Genomic DNA, 14,227 nt, shown 5'->3' on the forward strand with positions numbered 1-14,227 from the left:
AATTCCTTGCACATTTTGTAAATTTATATTGTACCAACAATAGAGTGTTTCAGACCAGCTGTAGGATTAAGAATTTAGTCATAAAATTCCACAGAAATCAAAGATTATGGTGTTTTAACTGCTTTTTACAAACACAGCTGTTGTATAGATCCATACATCACGTTTCAGCATCCCTTATTTTACTCCAATGCAGTACTAAAAAATAGTCTTCACCTTCACCAGTGTTTAAATATGAGGTCTGAGAACTGCAAATGTCAGTTAACTAAGACTGAGTCAAGAATACAGCCATAAAGGAAGTACCATTTGAAACGCCTCTCTTCAAATTCACATCAGACAGAAAATCTGTGATCTGCCAACTGAGAAGAAAATTCTTGTATTTTCAGGTGCTTTCTTTTTTTTTCAGGTGTCCTGTAAATGCTTTCCCTAAAGGCTGATGTTACCCAACCAGTAAGAGAAGATAGTGAAATTTCTGTGCACTATCAGAGTAGATGAGAGACACTGCCTAGTAAAGTAGGGGTCTGAAATTTTCCTAGAAGACTCTGTTCCTCAAATCTATGCATCGTTGACTATTTTCCACTGAATGTAGCATATTTCTTACAGGATCTGCCCCACATGCAGTGATATGCAATCTTCTCTAGATTAATTTCCTAGTTAAGAGTAGATACGAAACAATTCAGATGATATTTCCAGATGTTTCTGCTTTTACAGTGCTGATATCTACAATTTGCCCACAAGAAGACAAGTGAAGCAACACAAGAAAAATCAAATATGGAATTTAACAGATAATAAAAGCCCAAATCATACCATTAGCTTTACAAACCATCCATCTCATTTGAATTTACAGTCACAATACTTTTACGTGAAAATAATCCTCACTTCACTTTCAGCACACAGTGTCAGTGCTCTATTTGGCTATAACAACCCAGCTAGCTCTCAGCTAAAGAAGACCTTCCACTGGGCTCTGCAGGTATGAAATACATCCCCAAGCCTAGTGTCAGCTGAAATTACTCCCTACCCTCAAGCAAATGACACTTTGGATGGCCAAGGGGCTGCAGTGTGGATGAATGTGACTGGCATTAACTGCCAAGTGCACAAGGCTTGGAAGGCACCAGTGTGGCTCTGTAGTGCACCATGTGCTCACTCATACACAAAAACTCCTTCCCTTTTGTAGGAAAATGTTCCACATGGTGTGAGGCTGATCAAAGAAAAACGTAATCAGCAATTAGGAAGACAATAAAGCTGATGGATGATTTATACTGAGAAGTAGAGTAACTAGGCGGTAATAGAGAACAACTGGAGAGCTTTGAGTATATCAGAAATGTCAAAAAGCATTTTTCTCTCAGTCATCTGTGCTTGTAAGTTACTACAACAATTTCCTTTTGATTATGAAGATTATGGTCGCTAGATATCCCAACTTCCATGTGAAACCTCTTCAAATTGAACTTCACACTTAAGATAATACACAGCTGGTTCATTTCAGCTAAGCATCCACACTGATGCTACAATATCACTGTTTAGAATAAAACCAGCACTCCTTGAAGGATAATGCTTAATAAAATGCTGTGTACGGAACCTGTCCATGTAGCACAGTTCCATCTGCCTTACTTTATAAAGGTGATTTTAAGAGATGTCAGAGTAATTTCCCTGTATAAATCACCTATAACTGCAACAAGAAAATGGCTTTAGAAAGGAAGTTTATAGCAGTTCTACTTAAGTAGAAGCCCTCATTTTTCTGTTCTAACAATATTTTTAAATTAAAAGATGTGTTATTCTGGTTTTTTATCTGCCACCTGTTATATATTTACTAGCAACAAACAAATGACATTATAAAGTTAAATAGGCTGCTTTTCCAATATTCAGCTTTTGAATCAAAGTTGTATCTGGAGAGCTACCACAGGAAAACCTGCTTCTAGTAAATGCCTGTGCAATTTTGAAGACAAGTTAAGCTTAGATAGCTGAAACCTAAACTACCAAGAAAATGTAATTTTTTTCACTTCATATTGCTTTATACATATCAAAGCAGAGAAGATCACTAGATAGATTCAGAGAAAAATCTTTAATAATTATATACAATTTATAAACAAAATGCACTGACTTTTTAAAAAACAATTTAAATGCCTGAATGAAACAAAAATCCACTCGCAAGTTTAGTAGGCAGCTTCTTTAACATCGTTCCAAATGAAAAAGTTCCCTGAAAAAAAGAAACTAAGAAAATCAAAAAAAAAAAGTTCCCAAAGCATGCAGATCTAAAGGACATGTAAATCCTGACCTCTGAGCATCATTTGCTTTATTGGCAAGACTTCTGGCAATCCACTGAGCCACAGTAGTGCAAGTAGCTGTGGAGGAGCCAGTATCTTCAGAGTGGTGCAGAAATATGTCCTTCATTTTATGGATTGCTATGCTGTGTTTCTATTTTCATTTAGAATTTGAGATAATATGATACAAAACACTGCTCAAGGTGATAACGGGGTTAATGAAGGCTAAATGTCTGCGGGTCAGTAGTGAATCAAGTGCATGCTCTGTATAATGTAAGAATATAAATACAGTAACACTAGAGAACGTTAAGCATTCAAAAAATTTATGTGAAACAAGAGGCAAAATGTGACAAACTATGAAGGGTACTGTTCCCTTGCCTTAAGCCAATATTGTATGCAACTGCCAGATGGTATAAATATCCTGCGATTCAAAACTTCAGAAAAACCTTTAAATATTTCAGCTGTAAGAACATTTCCCAAATTTCCCTTCTCTATATGCTGTCTGACTTTGTATAGTAAAACACTGCAACTGTAAAGAAAGAATAGTGGATAAAGGAACAGATTTTCAGCCATCCAACCATTAATTCTTAAATGTTATTTGAGCAGGAAGGTCAAAACTTAAAAGATTCACAGAATATTCTGAATAGAAGGGACCCACAAGGATCAAGTGGAACTCTTAGGTATATGGCCCACTCAGGGACTGAACCCTCAGCCTTGCTGTTACCAGCAGCAGGCTCTGACCTGGCTTTTCTCATATTGATACCTGGAGCACTGAAGCACAAGAAGTCACTTTAACTTATCCCAGCAGGGTTTGGACGTCTCAGGTGAGGGTCAAGCAGTGCATGTAAAAATATACTAACAAAGTTTCCTCTTTTGAATGTGGAATTATAACAAGAATGAAAAATCTTAACCAAATTCTCTCTTGACTTTTCTTGATTTCATATATATAAAGTGAAGTGACAGAATTGCCAAAAGATTACTGGAAGGATATGAATGATCCAGTTTAAATAAACCTCCAGTCTCAGGTGAGTACATAAGTTCATCAGAGCCCTTTGATATTCAGAAAAAACAGACACGAAACAACTTTCTCAAGTCTCATATGAAATTCTTAACTTCTAATTTTCCTAGTGAAAGCCCAACTATCTTTGTATCAGTTTATACCAACTCCAGTCTCAAGAGGATTTGCTTTTGCTTAATTCAGTCTTGCAAAAAAGTCAGGAGGAACACAGATATGCAGTTTGAGGTTTTTAATTACTTAAACTGAATAATGCATCTTTTCTTAATTCCACATAAAGCCAGACTCATGCACCACAGAGCACACTAGACAACTGGTGCTGAATTAATGAGAACTACACGGACATTGCTGTTCATTTGGTGCAAGGCTCAGAAGATAAAATAGTTCCTTTGAGCAGTGTTACAGAAGTTACAAATACAAAGTGAACTAAAGATCAAAAACAGTAACCAGAAATCAAAGAACTCATGTTGAAAATGCCAAAATATAAACTGTCATGTTCTAGGTATAAAGACTTCTGGTTTTGGATTTATGCAGATATCAATTTTATTACTTATAAAGTTGCTTGTAAACAATAACCATTCAAAATTCAAAGTTGAGAAGATCCCACTGAGCAACAAACTTACTCAAATATTCAAAATATTTAAAAACACAGTCAAAAAAAATCAGTGAAAGAAGCTATCAAGGGAATAACTACTGGATAATGTATAAAAAATAGACTGAATGCCTACAAGGAACTATACATCTTAGCATACCATTTGGGAGACAAGGAATGAAATTTTATTTTCAACTGGTCTTTCAGCTGACATAAGATAAGAAACAGTCAAATTTAAAAAATTTAAAAAAAAAAAATCCATCCTATCTCTCATATTAACATTAAGATTTCTCATATTACCATAAAGGGAAGTGTGCAAGTCAGTAATGTGATAGGTAGCTCAAGAAAATTTGGAAATCACCTGACTGATGACAATGTGACACTAAAAGAGGCATTTTAAACTGCCCCTCATTCAAATGCCATAAGACAAAATAAATAACTGCGGGTTGCCTCAGCAGTTTGAGGGAATGGGTTCTCACCTGTTACAGTATTATTCCACATTCTATTAAAGACAGAACTCAACAGTTCAGGTAGCGTTCACTGAAGCAGAAGAACTTAATTACAGAGTCAGAAAGACCACTCACACCACTAGAGAATCCAAGGGCAGTTGTAAAGTAATTAAACTGGTAATACAAAGAAGGATAAAAGGAAAATAGTCTGTTTTTTTTCAACTAACATCCAGCTCTTGGAAACTTATTTTAAGTGGACAGAATAGGACCTGGAGAGAAGAAAATCATGTAATATCTTTTAAAAAAACACAAAATGCTTGGCTATTAAAGGGAATTGCAGTGGTTTATTTTTCAGCATAAATACTTGTTATTACTATCCTGCTATTATCCTAGAGCAGAGTATTACTGAATTAAATATGAGCAAAATTAAAGTCAATTATAAACTCTGTAGAATTTAGCAGTCAATCTACATCAAAATAGCATTCTGTGTTTCTCAACCACTAAATGTGTCAGACTTTGATCTTCAACATTTATGGATTGATGTCCAGAAAAAATATGACACAGAACATCAACCAATAGTATCAACTGATAATTTGGCTACATCAGCTAATGTAAAGCCTAGCTGCTTATGTTAATTTGTATGAAATATACATTTAAAAAGTTTAGCTTACAGCATGGTTTTCGAAAAAACATACACTGAAGAACATGAATATACCTTTAGGAGTTCTAAATAGTATAACTCTGAAAGAATACTAAGAGTGTTTAACTGAAGAGAGGGCTGGTTATATGGCAAGGAGATCTTACTAGGAATTAAAATTTACGTCACTTAAATGAAAATACTAATTACATTTACCGTTCCAAAACAAAAACAAAACAAACAAACAACCCCTCCCCCCCAAAAAAAAACCCAACCACAAAAAAACCACAAAAAAAAACCCCCAAAAACCCCACAACCCCCCAAAAACAAAAAAACCCCAAAACACCACCAATCCAAAATAGTAATGTATTTTTTTATTTTAAGAGCAGCAGAATTCAAAAATAATAAAATGTTCATGGAATATGTTAACCAACCACAAACTTACTGCACTGCAAAAACATTTTAACTGTAGTGCTGCACGACTAAAAACATGGTGGAAATTTCATTAATGATGGAGAAAAAGCAGGAGTTTCCCATACATATTTTATTTCATAACTCAGAAAAAGCCAATCATGCAATGACTGCCTTCCTAATGTGACTAAGGAGATTAAGGAGAATGCAAATAAACACAACTGTTAAGCCAGACATTTTTAAGTCATCATATCTGGGTAACTTGCATCCAACAGCTTTTAAAACTCCGTGGGCTATTTAGTGTTGGTTTTAGGCAAGTCTGGCACATACAGTTTATAGAAGTTCCAGAAGAAAGCTCATGTTACTTCCATAAGCTTAAAAGAAATAACCATGAGCCTATTAATTAATCTCAGACAAAACAAATAATTCTGCTACAAAGTAATTAAGAAGTCATGATAAGTAATTTTATTTGAATATACATTTAGAAAAGCATCATATGCCATTTGCTTTTCAATTAAACTACATGTTTGAGTGACAGAGCTATAAATAGTGGTGTCATTTACTCAGCATTGCCATGGCACTCACTAATGGACTAAACCCCAGGGAGTATTAAAATGCATCTGGCATGTCCTCCCTGGAAGTCTTGTCAGGAATGTGTTCTTGACCTTAAGTTATTTAATGCTTCTATTCATATTCTGTCTAATAATGCTAAGCAAGGATACCAGAGGATGAAGTGCTTGATAAGGAAGAGAGTGGGTGACAAGCAGGACTCAGAACTATGTAAAGCAGGATGGCAACAAACTATATGCATTTGTTTATAGGTAACAGTTCCTTGTATTTAACTATAAATTTAGGACTGGATTATTTATTTTCTTCCACTAAAGATACATTCTTGCTCGGTCATGTTATAGATGAAAGCGGGCAAACTAGTCCATTCAGCCTGGCAAATACAGTAGGAAGCACTTTTTGAAGCAGCTATGATATTAACTTTCAACAGCTTCTCAAAATTCAGAAATTAGGACTACTTTCGGGTAAGCCTGCCACTCATTCACACATGAAAAAATCAAGATCCTCCCCCTGCCTATCGCCCCTCTCCATCAGAGCAGAATAGAAATCAGAGTGTTTTAGGGTCATTTTTCTGTGCAATGTTAAGTACCACTCACTGAGACAGACTGGGGACAGTTGATTTAAATTATCTCATTTGCTTTGAGTTCACAGAGGTAGGGAAGCACGAACACAGTTTCTATGCATGTCAGATGACAGACACTAATGACACTTGAAACTAGTGCTGTCCCTGTGTTTCTGCTCCAGGGTCTTTTGGCTACTTGTTTGACTTCTCGTCAGTGGAGGAGAGAGAAGTGCACAGTCACAAATGAATGCACCAATGTCCACTAAAATCAGTCACTGATTTCGGCAAATGTATACTTTTCACAAGGTCACCTTCTGGTCTTAATACTGTAGCAACTCAAATGCCTGTTGGGAGGTTAAGTATTACTTTAAGTGGGGCCCTATCAAAATATGCACGGCCTGTGAAACCTGAACTGATTGAGGTGCCTAGAAAAAAGCAAAAATATTATCTTCAATACAATGCCAATGTGATACAGTCCATTCAATGACAGATTAATGAAAAATCACTAAACACATTGAGCATTCAAAAGTCTTTTCATGAAATTCACTGATACCTGCTTGAAGGTATTTGAAGTGTAGAAAGAAATGTTACCATACACAAAAGCAGTACACATGTACATAAAATTAAATTCTTCTAGGAAATCTTAGAGAATTTGGCTTCTATTATAAATAAAATAAGGCATAATGTAAGTGAAGTGACCAAAAAACCCACATCAAAGCTGTATAAAAGACACTAGCTTTGCAAGAAATTTGTAGAATTTGGATGTGCATTCAAAGATTCCACCAATAGATGGCAGAAATGCACAACACTTGCCAATAAAGTCATTGCAGATGACTGCAAATTTAAGGTGCTAAGTAAGGGAGCTTTGAGACCTGTAGATGCACTAAAATCCAGTAAGCGACTGCAAAGTCAAAGTGGTATCCCTACAACCAAGCTATCAGAGGACGACTTTGTGTCAGTGTAACTAAATTCCACTTAACTACCCAAGTTTTCCAAAAGGAATGAAGAGTTCTACAGATTCAAATATGGTTTCGGTTTGAGCTGTTCCGTAGAGATTTTGGCAAGTCAACATGATATTAAAATGAATGTTTTCATGTACAGATTTTTAACTAAAGCTCCATCTTGAAGAACACTTGGTGGATGGGCAGAAGGCTTCACACCATCACCTTAACCATCTTAGTAAGACACATCCAATTTTCCTCCCAGTCTTCTCTCTCTCTATGGTGGGAAACCAATTTCATTCTCCAGCTCACCAAGAAAGCTAAATTTCCACCAGAGTCGTTGGAAACACTCTTCTCAGATCAGGTACTGATACCGAAACAAGTCTCATCCAGAATTAATTAAAATGTCTGTAACAGGACCCAGACAGAATCTGAGCAACCACTGGAAAAAACGATCTCGTTCCCTAACTGCACTAATCACCACCTGAAGAGATTTGTTCTCTATGATTCTCTATGCATGTGTCTATATTTGCATCTGTTGTCTGTCTTTTTCCACCCACTATATAGCTCAACTTATTTCCTGAAAAAAAAGTCAGCATCAGCAGCAACCTAGACTAAAAGGGATGTCAGGGAATAAGGATAAAGAAAAAAATCTTCCTGATAATAGAATTTACTAGGAATCACAAAGTTTCTACCATTTGATATTCTGTACAGTAGAACAGATGAAGCACACAGTCAGGAAAAGGAAGTAAGATTGTTTAAAAGATCTTTTTTATCTTTAATTTCTCTGATTCAATAATGAGACACTATCAAAATCATATGTTATGTTGTATGAATATCTTTGTATTATTATCCCAATCTAAGCCTGATTTTTTTCTCATTTGCATATTCTTGCAAATGTGAAGCCAAGATCCTATTTCTTATGTTAAATCCCCCTCTAACAATGCAATCCTGTCAAGGCCACTTAGCTCAATACAGTCAGCTCATAAAATCAGTATTTTCTTTCTCACAGGCATACAAGTACATGATGAAGGGTATTTCAGTTATTTGAATTGGCTTTGCTATCACAGAGGATATAATAACAGTTTTAAGTGGTGTGTAAAGTGTTGTTAAATCCTCACTAAATAAAACCTTACTAAATAAATCTTTACTAAATAAACATTCACTTGTTGCAGGACTCTACAATTCTTCAGACTGCAAGCTATCCAAAGGAAAAAGTTATGAATTTGAAACTTATTTCTCCCACTGAAAATCCTTTTCTCTCCAACAACCCTTTCAGCCTACCTTCACTCAGACTATGAACAAAATATACAAACTCAGCAATGCACTGAAATAATTTGGCAGAAATTCACTCCCAAAATCACCTACAAAGCATTATTTCCTTGGGAAGATTCTCTCCACTCTGTAGAATCCTGCACCTGGAAAACTATTAGAAAGTTTTTTGTACAGAACTGTGCAAGCAATACATATGATTTTATAAAGTAGAGCTATAGTTTATGAGCAAATATCTACACAAATGCTACTGTTTGCAAAACAGTGTTGGAAAAATGTCATGGGGATCTAGATGAAAATGAGCATCCAAAAAATGTGACATTCATATCTGTACAGTTTTCAAGTCAGACAGTAAGAAATTTTTATACAGCACGATAAAGCACTGTATATCACTGAATTATTACAAATTTATTAATTTTATTTTCCTATCTGTACTTCCTCCAATCTTTCAACAACATGTAGCTCTTCCCATATGCCAAATGCATTCTTTTCATGTGTTTCCTTTTCTTATGCTGTCCTGTGCAAGCAAAAATGATACCATAGAAACCCTTTCTGAAGGATTTACCAAATCTAAAAATTTGGTAGTTTGCAGATTTGAAGTGCTGTCTTGCCTTCAGCTTTACTTCAAATATCAATCATAATGACATTCCTTAGAAACCTTTGGAAAAAGCATAATCTGATCTGTCTTTCAATATCAAATGTTGTCTGCAAACTGGAATCTAGGTAGAAGACTAGATTTGAAATAACATCCTTTATGAATACTGATTGAAAAATTATTTTATATACAGAATTTCAAGGTGCAAGGATGTATGTTAAGAAAAGCTGAATACAAAAGAGTAGCAGGGAAAGGAGAAGGCTTCACATCCTAAGAGCTACATAATAGGTCAATGACGGCATTTCTGAACTGGCATGAGAAAGAAAAAATCTACTGGCTTTCCACTACAGTACATGAATAGATGATATAGTCAGAACATATCCTCTGCTATACTTCATATCTTTCTGTAAGCACTTACAAAGGCAAAGTTTATTGTTTATTTAGGATAGATTAATTTCTTTAAAATACTGCTCAAACTGTGGGGCAATACTGATACTAGTCAGTTGAGTAAACCAGGACAGCTCTTGTAGAATTGTGCATTCAGAGAGCCACACTGGGGACTTTGATTCTGCCAACTACTTCAATGAACTCATTACAGCTGACTGACACGAATCAATAATGAAATAAACTGGAAAGACCCTGATGCACAATACTCCAGATGGGGCATTTTATTTCAGCTCCTAAATGATCTTGAAGCCTAAAGCGTACAAAGGAATACCGCTAAATCATTAAGAAATTCTTAAAATGTGCCAATGTTGAATCATTTTCACATTGCCTGATCTTAAGGCAATGTGCCTAATCTACTTGCCTCACTAAAAGGCAAACCTCCCTCCTAATCCTACATGCACATAGGGACAACTTGTGCAAAACCCACAACTTATATATTCTGAATCCTCCTCAGCAGAAGGATACCCCCCTCATATACAATACTTATATAAAAGAAAAAGGCAAGGTAGGTATCTAACCTGAAACTAAATAATACGGCCTAAACACCCTCCCTTCCCCCCTACTCACATACTCAGTCCTACCACTGTATTACCTACACGTATGATCAAAGAATTTGAGCTCTACAGACAGTAAATTCAGCCATCTCTTTCAAAGGTGTAAAGCAATACAGTCTTCATTAATGCACTTTGATATATTTACTGAAAAATATTTTCATCACAGCTTCTCAAAATACCTTGCTGGTCTAAATTAAAGCTTTGTTAAGAATCCAAACAATTCACATTTCTGAATTAGTGAATGATTTCACTAAGGATGATTTAGCAAAAACAAAAACCCCTCTGGAAGCAGGTGGAAAGCTAAAACATTGTAAATATGTTACTCCTAAGTTTCCTACATTACAAAACACATCAGTTTTTTGCCTCAGCAGGTAAGAAATGTCTCAGGAGGATTCCATGAGGAAATCGGCAAAGTGGGGCCATAAAAAAGAAATCAAGATAAAGTGATGTTGGTGTAATTAAGATATATGGAAATCTTTTCAACCCTGTGAGTGCTTAACTCTTCCTGAAAACTGACATAAAACTTATAAAATCTATGCAGCAGAAACTGCTAAATGTGCAAACGCTCTCATTATCCCTGTCAGTACAGTTAGTTGGATTGCTGTGTCACCATGAGTCAGTCAATTACACAGTCACTTTCATGAAGGGTATTCATTCCAAATAATTATCTCTGCCTCATTTCCCAGAGTTTGTGGTCTTGCTACTTTCTCATTTCATATTCCTTTTCAATGTATTCTGTGATTCTATTTATTCTCTCAGATAGCCTTCATCTCCAAGGGTATTCAATCTCAAAGTTTTTGGGAAACTGATACATCACACAAGAATGAAAATGCATCCTTTAATTCACATAATGCAAGGAATCTGAGATTAAGTTATAGCTAGTGAAATCAGCAATTTTCTTCCAAGAATAAGTACATTTTTCACTTACATACCTTCTTTTTAAATTTTATTTCCTCTCACAATATGGAACTGTATGACATTTTCTCTTTCAAAAAGCCTTATGTAGTTTTCCATATATGACAGAGGTGATATGTGATAAAGGGAGTAATCATATGAGGATGTGTAGTGATCTTTTCTGGCTGTTTTACTACTTTCTTCCCTGGCATACTAATAACCACTGATATGGTTATATGACCTTTACTGTGGTTATAAATTTACTGATCTCTTTCCATAAAACAAAATATCATCAGTAATTTTTGTATCTTTGCACTTCTATATTAAGATGAAAATATTCTGACTGTTAAAGGCCCTCTGGTTTATTTTCTTTTCCATATGAAACATTTAAGATAACTATTCTCTTTAGTTTTCATGGATAATGAGTGCCTGTATTTCTGGAGGAATTAATTGTCAAACTGTGAGGTTTCATATGTTGTCTAAAGACATGCCAATCACAAACTGTGCCATTTTTAGGAAGTTTTCTCTGAATAAAAAAATCACAAGATTCGACCTTCATTTTTCCTAATGAGAGAGCATATAACACTTGTACAAGAAACTCCATTTTTCACATTATGGACTTTTTTCGGTGTCCCCTCTATTTCATTTTGTATTCCCTTTTATATGTGGCATACTTTTTCTAATGCACGCCTAGCATTCCAACAAAAAATATTGTGTCTAAATGTATCTCCTGAATCAGTTGCTTCAGCAGATTTAGAATACAGCTACACTGGCTCAAAAAATGCAGTGAGAATAGACTGACTGCATTCTTGCCAATGATTCATGACAATCTGGTTCAGTGAATGAATGATCTAGATCACCTGTTCAGGTTGCAAGCTAAGACAAATCAAATTCATGGTTTGATAAAGACAGCCTCATGTTACACAGTACTTCCAAAATGGAGTTCTCCACCACTTAGAGTAGGAGATAATATTCATGAGTTAGCAACAAAATATATATAATAAGTGCTTTTTCTGACAAAATCCAGCTTTCTGCTTAAAATTCACTTTGAAAACAACTTTGGTAGCATTCTTCTATTTACACAATGACACAAGGAAAAGAAATTCTCCACCAAAATGTGCAACATCCAAGTAATTTTATAAAGGTAAAAACGATCGTACTTACCAAGCCAACTTCTGTTTAAATATACTGACACAAATACTGGAGGGACCGTGAAGAAATCTACCACTGAGTTAACTTCTAGCCAAAACCATAGCTTGTCATTGGCTGCTATAAACTGGAAAGAACAAAAAAAGACGGGAAGAGATGAAAGAATCAGATTATTCTCAGGTTGATTGAAGGTATCTGTTCTAAAATATTAAACTCAAAAGTTAGTGCAATAACTGATGTTTTAGGTCTGTCCAGACAAAACATGTCTCACTGCAAGGAGGTCTGTATTGTGCATTTCTTGATAATCACACTGAGATTAAAATGAAAGACCTAAATAAAGAGATATATCATCTACATGATCAGTTGTAATATCTGTGCTAAAAATATTTTTCCACATTTATTGACAATGTATTAGTAACATTAGAAAAGCGTAGGCAATTATGAAGTATTTCAAAGGACATCACCTTTGTTCTAGCCCACCAATATGCTGGTAGTAGTCTTATCATGTATTTGCTGCTCACAGATTTCTAAATACAGAGTGGTTTACAAGGAGTCCCATTATTATCTGTACAGAGATCAGCAGGATGGCTCCTACCAGCTATAGTTTAGGACTACAGCAGCATTTCAGTCTTTTGAACTGAATGTGGTCATTTCTCCTTCCTGAATACAAAATCCGCCCAGGGAAACTGGCAAGCTTAGATGCCAAGGACATCATAGTTAGAACTTGCCTATGTGCTTAAATAAGGTCAAACTACTATTCACATTTGATTATTAAGTGAACAATAATGAAAACATTTCCTTTATATAAACATTAAATATAAATACACAAAATAAAGGGGAAAAGCATAACACAAAGATATTTAACGGAACAGTTTTATCTCTTAAAACTTTGCCTTACCCATCCTAAAACAATGTTCATACTTTTTGCATTAAAGAAGATGTTAATTGTGTTTCTTTCAAAGAAAAACAATCTCTATTTTCATCACCATATACAACAGCTGTATTCCCTCCCTGCCTTTTGCTACCAAAGACACACTACTTACACGCAAGCCGAAGTAGAGTAGGAAGAACACATTGAAAGCCATGTCGATCTGTAATGTGAAATCTTTGTAGAAATTCTGGCAGGATTCTATTGGGCTATTTGAAAGACAAAGAAATCAGAATAAACTGTCAGTATATAAGTTTCTACTCCACTGAAAATCGTATGCATTTCATCAAAAACCTTGATTCAGAAATCATGTTTCTGTTTTCCAGTCGTTTACAAGATACAAGCAAGCATTTCAAAGGAATTACTTCATTCATTCAGTTAGTCATTCATACATTGTTTGTATTCACCTGTTCAGGTAATATTTGAGAATTAACATGCAGATACCTTTAGGAGAGGACAAGCAGGAGAATACCTCATGATTGCTTAACCCCACATTAACCCTTAAAGAACTGACTTCTTTCTAAAGGAGACACACCTATGATACTTTAGGAAGAAACCTAGCAAGCACACAGGTACGGTGAAACATTACATGCTTTTAATTCATGTCATAATATAAAACCTTTAACAAAAAATAGTTGCTTAGGAATACATTACCCATCAGCAACCTGGAGTACTTAGTCTTGTAGAATCCCTTGTTTATAAGAAGTTGATTGGATTTTTTTTTTCTTTTTCTCACTTCTTTTTTTTGTATGGCTATTTAATGTACTTTATGTACAGTACTATGAACTGAGTAGAAAAGCAGCATAGCCCACTGGTAAAATTAAATAACAAAATAAATTGAAGAATTTGAAGCAGTACTCTAAGGGTTAATTTCTGCATGCAAGTTAATTAAAATACCCTTGTGTGTATCAGGCAGCCATTGCAAATTTTAGCTTATTATTTTATGCTCTATTTGACAG

The 14,227-nt window shown here is 35.1% G+C and overlaps 1 protein-coding gene across 11 annotated transcripts in view; it reads right to left on the reverse strand.

The window, feature by feature from the left end:
* Positions 1–14,227, reverse strand: part of KCNMA1 (potassium calcium-activated channel subfamily M alpha 1) — a 426,168-nt gene that overhangs the window by 165,405 nt on the left and 246,536 nt on the right. For all 11 annotated transcript variants that reach the window (XM_066324114.1, XM_066324113.1, XM_066324110.1 and 8 more), the window contains exons 4-5: positions 13,384–13,477; positions 12,356–12,467 (exon numbers count right to left, since the gene is read on the reverse strand). In XM_066324114.1, the coding sequence (XP_066180211.1) occupies positions 12,356–12,467; positions 13,384–13,477 (206 nt within the window). The remainder of the gene's footprint in view (positions 1–12,355; positions 12,468–13,383; positions 13,478–14,227) is intronic.

This window comes from Sylvia atricapilla, chromosome 8, assembly GCF_009819655.1.
Source record: "Sylvia atricapilla isolate bSylAtr1 chromosome 8, bSylAtr1.pri, whole genome shotgun sequence".
Lineage (NCBI taxonomy): Eukaryota > Metazoa > Chordata > Aves > Passeriformes > Sylviidae > Sylvia > Sylvia atricapilla.